This window comes from Lasioglossum baleicum, chromosome 4, assembly GCF_051020765.1.
Source record: "Lasioglossum baleicum chromosome 4, iyLasBale1, whole genome shotgun sequence".
In the NCBI taxonomy this organism is placed as follows: Eukaryota; Metazoa; Arthropoda; class Insecta; order Hymenoptera; family Halictidae; genus Lasioglossum; species Lasioglossum baleicum.
The window spans coordinates 10,180,857-10,199,976 of NC_134932.1; the positions used below are offsets into that span (position 1 = coordinate 10,180,857).

Genomic DNA, 19,120 nt, shown 5'->3' on the forward strand with positions numbered 1-19,120 from the left:
TTACCACAAGAAGTATCGAAACTCTCGATATGAATTGTAGGAACTAATGCCATGTTCACTCCGACAAAAAATGTGAAATAGTCGGGCGGAGAAGTTTGAACACAGGTTGATAAGACCTTTTATTTTTAAAAAAAACTTGTTGAGTTAGCGACGAACAGGTTTCCAGGTCCACAGGTCAACAGGTCCAGTTATTTCTGGGTTATTTGGTAATTTGTTGATGGTACATGCATCACGATCCGAATTTTATCGACTTGGCTGGATGCATTGATTACAAGTAAAGCTTCCGGTGGTATGTGCAGATGGAGCAGCACATCTGTACTGCAAGGGATTTCAGAAATCAGTAGTTCTGCAGATTCAAGTATAGTCAAATTGATTAATAAGAAAGAGAAGGAACAATGAATGGTTTAAAATAATTTATTTACTTCAGCTAGAAAATATCGGTCCGCATCAATTAACTGTTACTAATCCCAATGACAATACGACGACATAAAAGTTACGAGAGACACAGCAATCCAAAGAAGTAATAGCACAGCTAATGTCACCAGTGTATAATGTGCTGTACGCATCCTGCAATATCCAATATTAATATACATATACAAAGTATCATTGTAATTTCAATAATCATTAAATAACAAATGTATTTCTAATCAAATGTTTCTTGCAAATAGGTATTACCTGCTATATCTGACACGAGCTTGCTCCAAAGTATCCATTGGATCGCCAACAATGTATATACGAAGACCTCTAATATGATGATAAAAGTAATCACTCCAATTTATATTTTCCACGTTAAAGTTAAAAATTTTTTGGTCGACTGGATTCAATTTTCTCCACAGTTTCTGAACATTTCCATTCCGAAAGTCCCACTCTCGCGTCGAGAAGTAGTGTAACACAAGAACAAATTTATTTATTTTTTTATATGCATCCATTAACCTGAATAATATAATATCCTTCTATGAAAATGATTGTCTTATGTAATTATTACAATATCGAATATGTACGTACGTTGGTTTCCGTCCCATAAGACGTGCAATGGTGTCTACAATAATTGCTGGTATTGTTTGTAAGAAGAAGGCATAGATATAATATAGAAACTCGTATCTGGCGTATATAAACATGAAATACCAAATACATTTCATAGAAGGAACTTGAACGCCGTATTCCCTATTCCATTCTATGAATTGGTGCCAAGTTAGAGGATTTTGAGTAGAAGTTACTGCATTATAAATGGGTACCCTTTCCGCATCAGGTAAGGCTGCCGCGTTTGGCTCCGATTTTCCTACAGATTTTCTAGAAAATCATACAAATGTAGTAGAATCGAACCTAAGGTTAAAATACGTTAAAATACCGTACGATCTAGTGTTAAAATGTAAATGGAGTTAAAATTTGTACCTAGTACCAATTTCCCAAGAGGCAGCAATAACAGTGGCTACCACGTAATCGGCAGGTATAACGTCTGCTTTAATCTCCGGTATGATATGCATTGTACGCATGAATCCAACACCAGTTCCTACAGCTGTACCGGTAACACCATATACATTGTTTATCCATGCTTTAATTGGTTCTTCAGCCGTAGCTGTGACAATAGATGGTCTAACAATCCCTACTGGGACTCCATCACCATATTTTAGTACAATATTTTCCGCAGCTGCTTTCGACACGACATAGTTATTAGGGCCTTCGGCGTACAATCTGTAAATAGAACAATTACAATTTGTCATTACTGCTCTCTACATAATTTTTGTCTTTTTCATACTTACAGCGGCCCGATGGCGTCGATTTGATCGTCATTCAAAGAACCTACCAATGATATTAAATGATCGGCATCAACGGGAGGTTTATAATGAATTTCATCGATAGTCTTATTCAGACAATTCGAGTATGCCGTTGATACGTATAGGAACGCCTGTGGACGATTTTATTATTATGAAATATGTATGTGCTATATTTAACTTCTTAAAAAATCATTACAGGAAAAGAAATTTCAAAAGACTTGAACGAATTGTTAATGTACCTTTAAGTTTGGCAGTCCCTTTGCCCACAGTAATAACACCTTCGTAGTTCTCACGTTGGTGTTCACTAGCACACGGAGTTTGCCGTCGAACCGAATAAGAGCAGCTACATGAAAAATGAAATTTGTATTTTTCAACATTTCTCTAACTTCCGGGGTCATGCCAAAATCTTCTTCAGCTGCATCGCCTACTACCATCACTATCTTCTTTAGAAAATCTGGCTGTTCTTGCCGCAGCCTATCGAATACCTAGTTACCACGTCAAAAACACATATTACTAGACTCCGGATGTTTATGCAATTTTGAATTTTTCAAGACAAATTTCAAGAAAGTGGGAACAAATAACATCTTTTCAGTGGTAGTTGCCTTTATATAGATCCGAAATAATTAAAAATCGTATTCGATTCTGTGGAATTTTGTATTCTAGCATTGTTTGAACATATTTAGGAGCCATAAATGCATAAAGATCCGCAGTCTACTTATTACCATTCGGTCTTGTTTATTATTAAATATTCGTTTAATCATATTACGTACAGCTTCACCGAAGCTTTCGTTAAACCGTTCCTCTGCAGACTTTCCCTTTTTCGGTCTCACTATCATGTAAATTGTTACAATACCTGGGCAGGACCTACAAAATAACAATACGAATGAAAATCCATAATAAATAAGCAATATTAATCTCAAGTAAATAAATCTTGTGAATATTTTGAATTTCAAATTTCAACTACTCTATTTCAATAAAAATGCATAAAATCCGCAGGCTAATTATAAATAAAGCATAAAATGAGTTTTAAATTCCGCTGGTCATTATACCCATCATTCTTCCTTGTTTGTCGGTAAAAATGAATACTAATTAATTCTGGTGTTAAAAATGACTGTATCGATGTACCGTATGTACGCGCGGCCTGCTGTATTTAAAATACTGAAACGCAAAAATTGATGAAAAGTTTAAACACGTTTATTATTAAAAGTAATTACCTCAGTAGTTTTTCGATGAGTACCTTGCCAACGAATCCTGTTCCTCCAGTTACTAAGACGTTCGCTCCATTGTAAAATTCAGCGATTTCGCTTCTTCCGTTTGTCTCCGACACTTGTGGTCCGGATGAGTTCAATAAATTGTTTGCTTCATTGGTGTCTGATGCCATCTCTGTTGCTTATAATCGTCAAATTATAAATACGAAAGATTTTGATACTGAATCTTTAATAACTGAGGTGCAGTAAAGGCTAATATTATCGCAAGTTAATCATAAAGATTATAGAAATAAGTTTATCATAAATATGGGTAGAAGTAGGAAAAGCGGCAAAATTTCAAAGCCGATTTGTATATTTATTTATATATTATTTATAAATTTTGATATTGCCGCTTACCGCTCTCTGTACAATCACAGATTTAGGCTGCACTTTTAAAAGTAAAAATTATTTAAATAATGAAACATTTTCTCACCGTTTAGCTAGATTGTAGAACTTCCGAAAATGATGCTTTCGAAGTGCATTCGACGACGTATGAATTTCAACTGTAATGTAGTGATTAAATAGAGTTTTATATAAATGTAAAAATCTTTGTATGTTAATTCCGGCAAATACTTTATTGCTTTTCGAATAAAAAGAATGAAGTCAAGACATTTTGCGTATAAGGAAGTAATTAATTGTTTTTGTAAATGCGAGTTCGTAACCCAAAACGAGGAAAGTGTGTTTGTATAAACTGTAGAATAATTTAACAATGTAAAAATATCCGATTTCATATTATAACTGTTATTTGAATTTCCTTCATATGTTTAATACCGAAATATTTATTAAATTATGTGTTTACTTATGTAATATTGTACAATAGTGGTTATAGTAACAGACAAACACACGCATTAATTAATAAGAAACAAAATAATAGGCAGTGTTTCTTTATTGTGCTAAATAATACTTATCCTGGACATGATACATGCATAAAAATGTAATTACAAGAACAAGTATTTAACGAGTGGAAAGTAAATACAGCATATTATAAATTATAATATATTATCATATATATTAATATTATAATTACATATCATAAAAATATTAAAATACAAAATACATTTGTTTAGTATTTCATTTTAATAAATATGGAAAACAGTTAATACATAGTTTCATACAAAACAATTTCCAAGTCAAGATCATCGTACATAACAAAACATAGATCAAGGATAAGTATTAAATATCTTCAATGTCATGTATTTTACAATAGGCCTCGTGTAATGACACCAGTCAATCTGGAATAAAAAATTACAAAACCGACAGCATTAAACACTAATGTGACAAGGGACAGAAGGACCAAAGAAATGATACAAAAGATACGGCAATCCATAGAAGTAACATCGGATATAATGTCAATACCGTGTAATGCGCGATACGTAGCCTGAAATGCAAAAAGATTATGTCTAATAAAATCGAATGCATTATTAATCATAGAAATTCTAGTACTATAACATTAAATATTACTTGGCATATTTAGCACGTCCTTTGTCCAGGGATTGTTGATCTAGTGGATCATTGAGCAAGTATACACGAATGCCTCTAATGTTGTAGTATAAATACGATTCCCAATTTATGTTCTCTACGTTGAAGTTAAATAGTTTCCGATCGACAGCGTTTAATTTCCGCCACATTTTTCGAACGTTTTCGTTCCGGAAGTCCCACTCTAGCGTCGAGAAATAATGTATTACGGTACTAAATTTACCTATTTTCCTGTACGCATCTACTAAACTGAAAAATATATTTTTTATTAATGAAAATAACGATTCGTTCATTTCGTGTAATTGTTATATGTACGTATAATATCGAACGTACATAGGTTTCCGACCCACAAGGCGTGCAATTGTGTCCACAATATACGCCGGTATTATGTGCAAGAAAAAAGCGCATATTTGATGGACAATTAAGTATCTATTCAGCCATAACATGTAGTACCAAAGTATATAATTGCTGGGGACTTCAAAGCCATATCCGCTAGTGTATTTCATATACGTCTGCCAATCGAGTGGATTTTGAGGTGAAGCCACTATATTGTAAACAGGTATCCTTTCTTCGTCCGGTATATTTGGCTTTTGCTCTAATTTCGCTGCAGCTTTTCTACAAAATCATTTACAGTCAATTTCTTCAGTTAATTTCGGGTAAGCGAAGCTAGGGAAACGGAAAGATGCAATGACACTCTGATCAGTCTCGCAAAAGTAAGGAAATTAAGACAATAAAAACGGCAGAAATCTTAAAAACCATTGAATGGTTTTGTTGCGGATCGCGCGAGCTATGCGGCGGCATGCGACTTAGTATGGAACAGGGCCGAGAGAGGTGACGGGGTTGCCAAAACCATAACAATGATTCTCTACCATAGAGGCTCCTCTTCTACTCTACCCCCACCGTTCTGACTCTTCGGGCACATCTGATTACCCGAAGAGTCAGTTGCTTTTCGAACTCCCGCTTCGCTTGAGCGGCTAACACTTTTCGCTACTTTAAAACTATCGCTTTGCTTGAGCGATTAAAATACTAAGGCCATTGCACTTCTCTGGTCTTTTACTTTGCAGCCTACACTGGATTCTAGCTTCTTTTGTTTAAACTCTTTACGTTCTAGTTTAAGTTAGTTCTAAATGGTGACGCGTTCCTTTGACTTCATTTTAAATAAACTGGACAATGACTGTGCATTAAAAAACTAAGCTAACAGTTCTAGTTCCGTTATCTTTCACATCCTTCCACGATCCTACTATTCCTTTACAGGTTTAAATAGAAACTAAATCGGATGGCGACAAAATTAAATGTACACTTTTTAACAACTAATAACAGTTTTAAAATTGGACCGAACCGTTTTACTAGGTAATATATGAAAAAGATTAATAGAAAATCGCAATTTATAATGAAAATTTAGAAATCTCAATATCCAACCCGTTTATCTGTGCTTGTAATGAAAGTTTAAAATGTGCCATTTACACTTTATACGTTACACGGCATCTTGAAGCTAAATAGAAACAGCGGATCTTTATGCAAAATCAAAACTTTCTACCTAAATTGCAACAAACTGGAAGGAAGTAGAAATTTATTTTCTTTCTTAATATGTTCAATAGGTTTAACGTAATATAACAGTGGCTTTAAAATTTCTAATGTTCCTATTGTTTTAATTTGAACCTGCCCATTTATGTCATAAATGCATAAAATATAAAATGAATATGCGTGCGTCTAAAATTTTTACCTATTCCAAATGTCCCAAGCAGCAGCAACAATGTTCGCTATAACATAATCCGCAGGTATGATTTCTGCTTTACACTCGGGTACGCAGTGAAGCGTATGCATCAATCCAAGACAAGATGCCATAGCTACGCCGGTAGCACCATAATAATTGTTTATCCATGATGTGAGTGGTTCCTCAGCCGTTGATGTGACAATAGAAGGTCGAACTATCCCTACTGGAAAATCATCTGCGTATTTTAGTACAACATTCTCTGCGGCTGCTTTCGTGAAGATATAGTTATTCGGGCAATTCTGGAGCAACCTACAAGATACAACAATTGTAATTTATCTTAACTACTGCTGTCATTTTTTGCAACAATGCTTACGAAGGTCCTGCTGCTAGAAGTCTATCGTCGTCCAAGCAATCTACCAATGTTATCAATTTATCGGCATCAATGGGAGGTGGGTAATGGATTTCGTCGATCGTTTTGTTAACGCAGTTTGAGAATGCAGTCGACACGTAGATGAATGCCTATGAACGGATTAATTAAAGACAGATTAATCATTTCATTGTAAATGTTTAAGAAAATTGTTAGGATACCTTCAAGTTTGACAGCTGTTTCGCCCACAACAACAAACATTTTGTAGTTCTCACGTTCGTGTTCACACCCACACGGAGTTTTTCGTCGAACCGAACAGTTGCAGCAGCGTGAAAAATAATATTCGTATCCATCAACGCTGCTCTAACTTCCGGTGTCATGCCAAAGTCTTCTTCGGCCGCGTCACCTTCTATTATTACTACTTTGCTTAGAAAACTTGGCTGTTCCTTCTTCAATCTGTCGTAGATCTAGATTCATAAAAAATATTGATTAGTACTCTATCATTATTTATATATTTGTTCGAATACATTACATACAATTTCCTGGAAGTTTTCTTTGAATCGTTCTTCCACGGATTTCCCCTTTTTCGGTCTTATCAACATGTAAATGGTTTTAATATCTGGGCAGGACCTGTAATTATGTAACATAGGCGTGTTCATAAAAATATATATTATTATATTTATATGAAAACAATTTTAACGATTCAGCAACGTCGCGGTTTGTAATCCCAGCTTTTACGCAAACACATCTACTGTTTCCATACATACATATATGTATGTACATGCGACCTTTATAAAGAAATAAATAATTTTAAAAAATGGACATATGTACACACTCAGCTTGATTGATTGTTTCATTTTGATTAGACGTGGCTATTATACGAATATTTTAATGCAAAATTAAATATATACATATACTCTTTGAGTAAATATTGGAAACAAGAGATTGAGAAATTGGAGGATGATTATGGACAGCTACATATAGAACCCAAACTGGAAAACAGTTACCCCCCTTAAATTTAAAAAATTGGAAAATACAAGAATAATGTTACATGTTCACTACATTAGAAAAAATGAGCAAGTACAATTTTTATTGACAAAAAATGGTCTGCATCCAAATTTGAATAAGTGTCCGGTGACATATGGGCGGGGGTGTATAAGCAATGACTTTAAAGGTTTTTTCAATCATTTTCTCTTCGAGATCTACGGCAACATAATTTTTTGTAAACGAAGTGAAAAGGATAGCCTCCGGATACGTCCGGGAATTGGACTTTTTCTTATTATTCATCAAAATATTAATTAATTCCAGTTAGAAACACTGTGACAGTGGTTCTGAATAGACCGGATGACCCTTTTGAACTATTGCGTTGAATATTGCCGCGTGGAATGATGTCGTCACAGCATTTTCAAAGCAATAGGATAAAGAATAGACATTTTGATAATATGTTGCTTTGTTAATCTTTTAAAATGAGGAGTTAACATAGTTTACATTCACATTAATTTATACGATTCTGAAACTTATACGTACAGTGTCCCGAATTAATAATCGGACGCTCTAAGAAAGACGATAACTTTTTTAATATTGTACTATACGATTTGAACATTTTTGGGAAGCTAGAGCAATTAGTTTACTACAGGATGTGAAAAGAAATTTTCAAAAAATGCAATTGTTCGGAAGTGTAGAAAATATACTAAAATTTGTATTCAAAATGAAACACAAAGTTTCATCGAAATCGGTTGTTGCTGGAAAAAACGGCAGGCATTGAAAGATGTAAGAAAGATGTATTTATTGCAAGAAAGATTTATTGCAGTTTGAGGCCGAAAATCGCGCGCGTGAAAATCTGCAATTTTTACTATCTTTAAACGTTTGTAGCTCATTGCAACGTCGACCGATTTTGACGAAATTTTCAGAATATGTCTAATTGACACAGATCAAAAGAACGTATTTTTTAAATTTTCAATATAGGCCCACATAAAAATGTTGTAAAATGCAACTTTTAGTATTTTTTCTACAATGCCGATCTATTGCAATTTTTGAAAAAATTTCTTTTCATATCCTGTAGTAAACTAATTACTCTAGATACCCAAAAAAGATGAAATCGTATACCACAATATTAAAAAAGTTATCGTCTTTTGTAGAGCGTCTGAATATTAATTCGAGTCACTGTAAGTTCGGTCTGAAGGATTGAAAAGATTACGCCACCCGCCATTCGCGGGTGCATGTGTACTATTCATATATGTAAGATGACTCTTTCCTTTCTGCTGAAGACATTTCTCTGAACATTTGTCGTCTAAAGAGATAGTAGCCAATTCTACGTGAATTTTGAAATCACTTGACGTATCGCTGTCATTGTTGCTGGCACTCCTTGTAGGCTATGTGTGACCTTAATGTAATTTAAATTACATATCTATTTTCCATAATTATATTTTCATTTACACAGGAAGAAAGATAAGTATTTAATCTTTTTCACTTACTTCTGATCAACAAATTCTTTAATTTCTGGTGATAAAAATGAGAATTAGGTATCACCAGAAGTTAAAAAATTCGATGATGAGAAGTAAGTTCAAAAGATTAAATACTTACCTTGCTCCAAGTGTAAATGAAAATATAATTATGGAAAATAGATATCTAATTTAAATTACATTACAGTCACACATACCCTACAAGGAGTGCCAGCGACACGTCAAGTGATCGTTCATCAAGTGATATACGTCAAGTAAACGTTCAAATACTTCGTTATATTTATTTTTATTGTGTTTTTTTTTACTTTTTTATGTTATATCGATGTATATGAAAGATTAATATGAAAAATTGAATATGTCTGTCTTTGAGAAGGATCACCTCAGTAATTTTTCAATGAGCAGTTTCCCCAGAAATCCTGTCCCACCTGTCACCAGAACGGTCGTCCCATTATAAAATTCGGCGATTTCGCTTTTCCCATTGTTCTCCAAAACTTGTGAATTAGATTGATTCTTCGTTAACGTGTCACTCCTGTCGGAAGTCATCTCGTCGGTATACCTGTTACACTTGCATAACATTCAAAGCTTAACATGAGAACTTGTCAATTCTACGTTTTTCAATTCTATGTATAATACAGAATGTCACACACTCCAATCGAAGACGAAGTTCTAATAAAAGCTACTAAAGAATTTCAGGAATCAGGTAAAAAAAATGTGTCGACATTTCTATCACTCACCTGGTCTAGACTAACTCCGAACGCGATAAGTGATTCGATGCGTACTCAATGACGAATGAATTTAAACTGCGTACTGTCCTTCTCGGGAACAATAGGTAAAAAGAAAAACTCGCACACCTATAAGAGTGCATATATAACGTACATATGTATGTACATATATTATACATACATGTAACACGTGCAACCGGCTCTCATCAACATCCTAATTTAGTTTATACTTCGTTCGTTTCATTGGAATGTAGTCCCGAATATTCATTATTTGATCATATCATAATTGCAACTGACTTCAACGGAATTCGATAAAATAACCTATCTAACACAGAATTTATAAAATTGATTTATATAGAGCACATATTTTTTATGCATTCTACAATTGCAGCAGAATAGATATTTAAGGGAGTAGACTCGTTTTTCCAGGATTGAAAGGGTGCGGGATGCGCGTTCTCATTTCTCGATAATACAAAAATGGGGTTTTTCAGCAGTCGAAAGCGCTAGATCGATTAACTAGACCGCTATTGCCCTCAAATGTCCTATATTTTCGTTTACGAGACGTAATTTGTATTATTCTGTCCTTCCCGTCGCGCCAACCGTCAATTGGCCGACTGTGCCAACTCGCATCTAGGTCGCGCTCTGATTAGTCCGTGTTTTTCGTTAATAACGTTGAAGGAATTTTGGGACACCGTGTATATGTCGCATGCTATCTGGGTACATAACAAAACATAGATCAAGGATAAGTATTAAATATCTTCAATGTCATGTATTTTACAATAGGCCTCGTGTAATGGCACCAGTCAATCTGGAATAAAAAAATTACAAAACCGACAGCATTAAACACTAATGTGACAAGGGACAGAAGGACCAAAGAAATGATACAAAAGATACGGCAATCCATAGAAGTAACATCGGATATAATGTCAATACCGTGTAATGCGCGATACGTAGCCTGAAATGCAAAAAGATTATGTCTAATAAAATCGAGTGCATTATTAATCATAGAAATTGTAGTACTATAACATTAAATATTACTTGGCATATTTAGCACGTCCTTTGGCCAGGGATTGTTGTTCTAGTGGATCATTGAGCAAGTATACACGAATGCCTCTAATGTTGTAGTATAAATACAATTCCCAATTTATGTTCTCTACGTTGAAGTTAAATAGTTTCCGATCGACAGCGTTTAATTTCCACCACATTTTTCGAACGTTTTCGTTCCGGAAGTCCCACTCTAGCGTCGAGAAATAATGTATTACGGTACTAAATTTACCTATTTTCCTGTACGCATCTACTAAACTGAAAAATATATTTTTTATTAATGAAAATAACGATTCGTTCATTTCGTGTAATTGTTATATGTACGTATAATATCGAACGTACATAGGTTTCCGACCCACAAGGCGTGCGATTGTGTCCACAATATACGCCGGTATTATGTGCAAGAAAAAAGCGCATATTTGATGGACAATTAAGTATCTATTCAGCCATAACATGTAGTACCAAACTTGTTTAACGGAGGCGATTGGTATGCCATATAGGCTAGTGTATTTCATATACGTCTGCCAATCGAGTGGATTTTGAGGTGAAGCCACTATATTGTAAACAGGTATCCTTTCTTCGTCCGGTATATTTGACTTTTGCTCTAATTTCGCTGCAGCTTTTCTACAAAATCATTTACAGTCACTTTCTTCAGTTAATTTCCGGTAAGCGAAGCTAGGGAAATGGAAAGATGCAATGACACTCTGATCAGTCTCGCAAAGTAAGGAAATTAAGACAATAAAACTGACAGAAATCTTAGAAACCATTGAATGGTTTAGATCGAAACTAAATCGGTTGGCGACAAAATTAAGTGCACACCTTTTAACAACTAATAACAGTTTTAAAATTGGACCGAACCGTTTACTAGGTAATATATGAAAAAGATTAATAGAAAATCATAATTTGTAATGAAAATTTAGAAATCTCAATATCTAACCTTTTTATCTGTGCTTGTAATGAAAGTTTAAAATGTGCCATTTACACTTTATAGGTTACACGGCATCTTGAAGCTAAATAGAAACAGCGGATCTTTATGCAAAATCAAAACATTCTACCTAAATTGCAATAAACTGGAGGGAAGTAGAAATTTATTTTCTTTCTTAATATGTTCAATAGGTTGAACGTAATATAACAGTGGCTTTAAATTTTTCTAATGTTCCTATTGTTTTAAATTGAACCCGCCCATTTTTGTCATAAATGCATAAAATATAAAATGAATATGCGTGCGTCTAAAATTTTTACCTATTCCAAATGTCCCAAGCAGCAGCAACAATGTTCGCTATAACATAATCCGCAGGTATGATTTCTGCTTTACACTCGGGTACGCAGTGAATCGTATGCATCAATCCAAGACAAGATGCCATAGCTACGCCGGTAGCACCATAGTAATTGTTTATCCATGATGTGAGTGGTTCCTCAGCCGTTGATGTGACAATAGAAGGTCGAACTATCCCTACTGGAAAATCATCTGCGTATTTTAGTACAACATTCTCTGCGGCTGCTTTCGTAAAGATATAATTATTCGGGCAATTCTGGACCAATCTATAAGATACGACAATTGTAATTTATCGTAACTACCGCTGTCATTTTTTGCAACAATGCTTACGAAGGTCCTGCTGCTAGAAGTCTATCGTCGTCCAAGCAATCTACCAATGTTATCAATTTATCGGCATCAATGGGAGGTGGGTAATGGATTTCGTCGATCGTTTTGTTAACGCAGTTTGAGAATGCAGTCGACACGTAGATGAATGCCTATGAACGGATTAATTAAAGACAGATTAATCATTTCGTTGTAAATGTTTAAGAAAATTGTTAGGATACCTTCAAGTTTGACAGCTGTTTCGCCCACAACAACAAACATTTTGTAGTTCTCACGTTCGTGTTCACACCCACACGGAGTTTTTCGTCGAACCGAACAGTTGCAGCAGCGTGGAAAATAATATTCGTATCCATCAACGCTGCTCTAACTTCCGGTGTCATGCCAAAGTCTTCTGCGGCCGCGTCACCCTCTATCATTACTACTTTGCTTAGAAAACTTGGCTGTTCCTTCTTCAATCTGTCGTAGATCTAGATTCATAAAAGATATTGATTAGTACTCTATCATTATTTATATATTTGTTCGAATACATTACATACAACTTCCTGGAAGTTTTCTTTGAATCGTTCTTCCACGGATTTCCCCTTTTTCGGTCTTATCAACATGTAAATGGTTTTAATATCTGGGCAGGACCTGTAATTATGTAACATAGGCGTGTTCATAAAAATATAGATTATTTTATTTATATGAAAACAATTTTAACGATTCAGCAACGTCGCGGTTTGTAATCCCAGCTTTTACGCAAACACATCTACTATTTCCATACATACATATAGTGAATCACGAAAGTATTTGTACTTTGAACGTACTGTAATACAGTATAACTTTTTTATGATCTGTCCAAACGACCTGACTTTTTTTAAGCAATTAGAAGAATTAATTTACCAAATTACATGCAAAAAAATTATGAAAGCATTGCAATTGCTAAAACTGACATGAGGAAGTAAAAGAGGCACCTTTCATAACTTTTTTATTAGAGCCCATAATGTAATATTAAAATATACGTTTCGTAGATATATGTTAGTTATACACATGCTGAAAATGTCATCGAAATCGGTTGACGTAGAAAAAAACGACACGCATTGAAATATGTAAGAATTTTAAAGAGAAACTGACCAAAAGTCGCGAAAAACTATGATTTTCACCACATTTAGCCACTTGTAGCTCTTGGGTATGTTAATCAATTTTGATGAAATTTTCAGCATTTGTATAACTAACATAGATCTACGAAACATACAGGGTGAGGCGCCAGAAAGAGGCCACCTGAATAACTCAGCTGCTATTGGTGTTAGGAAGAAATGCATCAGATGGAACTTGCTTGGTTTCAATTTAATACATCAATCGATGCAGCTGGACATTCGTTATAAAAAAGTACTAACCTATGTATGTCGAAAAGTTAATAGTTCAGGAGATATTTGAATTTAAATAACTCTAAAATACCATTACTGTCGTGTGTGTACTATTGTAAAACGTTACGCAAGTAAGTAAACGCTAACGTCTTACAATTATTTAAATTCAAATATCTCCTGAACTATTAACTTTTCGACATACATAGATTAGTACTTTTTTATAACGAATGTCCAGCTGCATCGATTGATGTATTAAAAAATACCTCATTCCATTAAAAAAAATGAAGTTGACCTTCATATGTCCTTTACGCGTCCACCTACAGAAAAGCTACTATCATCTGATTAATGCCCCCTCGAAACTAAGCAAGTTCCATCTAATGCATTTCTTCCTAACACCAATAGCAGTCGAGTTATTCAAGTGGCCTGGTTCTGGCACCTCACCCTGTATATTTTAAATTTTCATTAAGGACTCAAATAAAAAATTTAAAAGAATGCTCATTTTATTTTTGCATGCAAATTGTAATTTTTGGAAAATATTTTTTGCAGATCATTTAGTAAACCAATGCTTCTAATTGCTTACAAGACATCAGGTCGTTTGATACAATTATAAAAAAGTTATACTGTTTTAAAGTGCGTTCAAATACTTTCGTGGTTCACTGTATGTACACTCCTGTTCATAAATCACCGGACACTCACTTATCTTCAACAAAATGGTAATTATAGAATAGAAGCCTTCAGCTTAAATTGATTGTTTTATTTTGATTAGATATAACTATTATACGATAATATTTCAATGCAAAATTAAATATATGCATATAGTATTTGAATAAATGTTAAAATGCTGGAAGCCAAATTGGAAAATAGTTGCAATAAAAATTTAGAAAATATACGATGTTTTGGTCAGTTTTGATTTACATGTTCTCTACATTAGAAAAAATCAGCAAGTCCCATTTTTATTTCATAATATAGGTCCTGTAATAACAAAAAATCTTCTGCATCCAAATTTGAATAAGTGTCCGGTGACTTGTGGACGGGTATATATGAGCAATGATTTGAAAGGTTTTCTCATAATAATATTGGTATCATAATTTTTTGTAAACAAAATGGAAATAATAGCCTCCGGATACGTCCGGGAAAATTGCACTGTTTCATCTATTATTCATCTATTATTACTATTCATCAAAATATTTATTAATTCCAATTAGGAACGTTATGACACTGGTTCTGATTATTCTGAATAGACCGGATGAACCTTTTGAACTATTCCATTAATATTGGCGCGTGAAATGATGTCGCCACAACATTTTCAGAACAGTAGGATACACAACAAACATTTGGATAATACGTTGTTCTGTTAATCTTTTAAAATGAGTAATTAATATAGTTTACATTCACATTAATTTATACGATTATGAGACTTATACGTAAGTTCGGTTTGAACTGTAGGTTGTTTGCGCTAATTTGTACCAGCGTTTTTCTCGTAAACGGTAAACATTAGAAAAAAACCAAAGAGAAGAAAATTGTAGCATATTTTACTAGCAATATGATAGCACATCTCAATTGTTTTTATTTTTAATATTTTTTTAGAAACAAAGGTGACCTACATTTTTTAAAATGAAATGCTAAATATTTTTAACCGATTTCGAAAAAAAGGAGATTACTCGATTCGATCTGTATGTGCCTTTTTTCGCTTTTTTTTCTATGTATGTTCACCGATTACTCAGAGGTGGATGGACCAATCAGGACGAAACCTTATGTCTCCCGCTTGGTCCCTTAAAAACAAATTGTGCATTTTTACCACGTTTTTATTTTCATTCACTGCGGCTTTTATCGCAAATAACCAATAAGACCGAAAAACCATCCTACGGTGTTCTACAAATTCTGCTTGTTCCACTAAAAAGGGTGAAATAAAAAAATTTTATAAAAAAAAATTAAACTGACTTCGAAAAAAATGCAAATTTTGAGGCCAGATTTGAAATCAGCGTGAAAAATCTACTGGAAGTGATGCATAACATGTTAAAAAAAATTTTCCGCGCGTGGTATTGAAAAACCAAAATTTTCTTGAAATTGTGCAGGTTTAACGACTGTTTTCAAGGTTAAAAAACGCGGTCGTACTATAATCTCCCTATTTTTCCCATATTGTGCAAAGTTTCAGCGTTAATTTAAAAAAATTTCATCGCTCTATCTTATTTCTATCGAAAGTTCTTTGATTTTGTCGCCGATTTCGTTCAAATTGCTCACTGTGTGCCGCAGGGCGGCGATGATTGATCACGACTCGAGTAAAACTTCTTCATTTTTCATTATTTTTTTATTGGACTTTCACCAACTTATTTCTGGCATTTTTCTGATTAAAATAACACCAAACACGATATTCCAACTGTATTTAGTAGTTCAATCGACGATGTAAGTTTCGGGCGCAAGGAAGGACAGGCAGGACAACATGGGAAAAGAAAGAGACGCGGACAGTCGCTGTCGCCGGCACAGTTCAAAGGCCCGCGTGTTCGCTGTCCTTCCTTGCGCCCGAAACTTTCATCGTCGATTAAACCACTAAATACAGTTGAAATTATATCGTGTTTGGTGTTATTTTAATCAGAAAAATGCTGGAAATAAATGAATGACAGTCCCATGAAAAAATAATGAAACATAAAGAAGTCTTTGTACATTCGATTAGTAGTGATTCACACCCATACGCTTCGGCCACGCGATCCGTATTTCATGCTTTCCTTCTCTACGTTCGGCTTTCGTTTCAACTCTCGGCGCGGTCGACGCGGTAGACGCAGTCATATAAAAATATTAATGTCTAATAAGAATAGTAATGCAAATATCAGTGTGAATTTTTAAATTGCAATTATACTTGTTCATGTTATATTGAAGTATGAAAGATTAATATGAAAAATTGAATATGTCTGTCTTTGAGAAGGGTCACCTCAGTAATTTTTCGATGAGTAGTTTCCCCAGGAATCCTGTCCCACCTGTTATCAGAACGGTGGTCCCATTATAAAATTCGACGATCTCGCTTTTCCTATTGTTCTCCGAAACTTGTGAATTAGATTGATTCTTCGTGTCACTCCTGTCGGAAGTCATCTCGTCGGTATACCTGTTACACTTGCATAACATTCAAAGCTTAACATGAGAACTTGTCAATTCTACGTTTTTCAATCCTATGTACAGTAAGGAGCGAAACTGAACCAATAACCACAAGTTTGGTATAAATCATTATTTATTGCCAGGAATATAGAAGAATAACAAAAAATCAACATTATAATTATTTTTACCATAGTTAGAAGTAACTTAAGAAGTTTTTTTCAATACTTAATGTCTCCTCGTTTAGCAATGACAACGAAAATAGATTGACTCGGTTTTGCACCGGTCCCTACAAGAAATGTTTACGTGGAATGTTCTCGTAGTATGTTTACATCTAGCACTTTGGTATGTTTACAAACTACTAGTCTACGTCTTAACACTCAGTTCTTCGCAATCAGTCGAACGGAAAAGCACGCAAGTGAAGTAAGAATAAATATGAAGTCAATTGCTCCAAATTGTGTAAAAAAAGTCATTTCTCTTTTGAATGACGGCTTGTCAATACGTAAGACAGCGAAAACTTGCAGTGTTAGTCAATCGACAGTGCAGAGAATAAGAAAAAAATACTGTAAAAGTACATTATTAAATGTTGGAGGAAGACCAAAAATATTATCACCGCAGGATGAACGAAGGATTATACAGTTTGTCACATCTGGTGAAGCTTCAAGTTCTATTATTTATACGAATATACAAATAAGTCAGTGGACAGCACGAAGAACCCTCAAAGGAGCTGAGTTTAGAAGCATTAAGAAAATAAAGAAGCCAATGTTATCGAAAAAAAATATTAAACGTCGTTTGGAATTTGCTACAAAATATCAAAACTGGACAATTACTGACTGGGAACGGGTTATTTGGTCAGACGAGACCAAAATTAACAGAATTTGTTCAGATGGCATGTCTTGGTGCTGGATTCGTAAAAATGAAAGGCTTAAACCACGACATGTGTAACAAACGTTAAAGCATGGAGGCGGATCCTTAATGTTCTGGGGGTGCCTAACAGCATTTGGTGTTGGATCACTGCACCGAATTAATGGCATCATGAATCAGTACATATACAAGGATATTTTACAAGATCATCTCATAGATGCTGTTGAAAATATGCCTTTTGAAGAAAAAAATGTAATTTTCATGCATGATCGAGACCCTAAGCACACTGCTAAAAGTGTAAAAAATTGGCTCAGTACTAAAAAATTTTCTGTTCTGGATTGGCCTGCACAGAGCCCTGACCTCAACTCCATAGAGAATCTATGGGGTTTACTAAAAAGACGACTTCGGGATTCATATGACTCCCAACCAACTTCAATCACAGATTTGTATGATAGAATTCAAGAACAGTGGGAACAAATATCTCCGGATTATTGCAAAAAATTAGTAGAAAGTATGCCAAAGCGAATTAGTGCACTTTTACAAGCACAAGGGTTGTGGACGAAATATTAAAAATGAATAATATATTAAATACTGCCAAGTATTGGACGTGGTGCAAAACCGAGTCAATCTATTTTTGTTGTCATTGCTAAACGAGGAGACATTAATTATTGAAAAAAATTTTTTAAGTTACTTCTAACTATGATAAAAATAATTATAATGTTGACTTTTTGTTATTCTTCTATATTCCTAGCAATAAATAATGATTTATACAAAACTTTTTGTTATTGGTTCAGTTTCGCTCCTTACTGTATAATACAGAATGTCACGCACTCCAATCGAAGACGAAGTTCTATATAAAAGTTACTAAAGAATTTTAGGAATCAGGTAAAAAAAATGTGTTGACTTTTCTATCACTCACCTGATCTAAACTACCTCCGATCACGATGATACTGATATTGAGTACGATGCGTACTCAACGACGAATGACTTTAAACTGCCTACTTTCCTCCGCGGAAACAATATATGTATAATAACAATTAAGATGACGTCCGTCCACGGAGCATTGTGTCACAAACACGTAGGCGACAGAATATCGACTGTTGTACGGCTATAGTCGTAAAAAGGCAGTACACGATAATTGCAAAAAGAATATCCCCTCCACTGTAGTAATCTGATCTCGGCTTAGGTATATCGGTGTGAACCACTACTAATGCGACGCGGAGAGTCGAGTCGCCGGCAAAGTTCAAAGCCCCGCGCGTCTTCACAATTTAATACTCAAAACTAGTGTAGGAGCGAGATTTTGAATGTTTTCTGTATGCGTGTAATAATATTTGTATGTGTGTATTATATGTGTGCGTGCGTGAGTCAATTGATGCGATACCGATTGACTACGTAACCAACGATGTAAATAGTTAGACA

General features: G+C 34.5%; 2 protein-coding genes across 3 annotated transcripts; both read right to left on the minus strand.

Moving 5' to 3' along the window:
* Nucleotides 1-428: 428 nt before the first annotated feature.
* LOC143208485 (uncharacterized) lies at nt 429-10,364 on the minus strand. The gene is made up of 17 exons (XM_076422956.1): nt 9,776-10,364; nt 9,421-9,605; nt 7,116-7,209; nt 6,801-7,046; nt 6,586-6,731; nt 6,222-6,521; nt 4,832-5,113; nt 4,484-4,747; nt 4,309-4,400; nt 2,990-3,164; nt 2,546-2,639; nt 2,015-2,260; nt 1,761-1,906; nt 1,393-1,692; nt 1,006-1,290; nt 676-933; nt 429-567 (listed from the first exon to the last, which is right to left on the minus strand). Exons 2-17 carry the CDS (start codon nt 9,582-9,584, stop codon nt 462-464), a joined length of 3,198 nt encoding a protein of 1,065 aa, XP_076279071.1. The 5' UTR covers nt 9,585-9,605; nt 9,776-10,364; the 3' UTR covers nt 429-461.
* A 145-nt stretch (nt 10,365-10,509) lies between these two features.
* LOC143207815 (fatty acyl-CoA reductase wat) lies at nt 10,510-18,804 on the minus strand. Of its 2 annotated transcripts, none has more exons than XM_076421617.1 (9): nt 18,621-18,804; nt 16,680-16,850; nt 12,944-13,037; nt 12,629-12,874; nt 12,414-12,559; nt 12,050-12,349; nt 11,150-11,431; nt 10,802-11,065; nt 10,510-10,718 (listed from the first exon to the last, which is right to left on the minus strand). In XM_076421617.1, exons 2-9 carry the CDS (start codon nt 16,835-16,837, stop codon nt 10,610-10,612), a joined length of 1,599 nt encoding a protein of 532 aa, XP_076277732.1. In that variant the 5' UTR covers nt 16,838-16,850; nt 18,621-18,804; the 3' UTR covers nt 10,510-10,609. The 2 variants fall into 2 exon arrangements, with proteins under 2 accessions (XP_076277732.1, XP_076277731.1); XM_076421616.1 differs by having other exon boundaries at nt 16,680-16,858.
* Nucleotides 18,805-19,120: the final 316 nt, after the last annotated feature.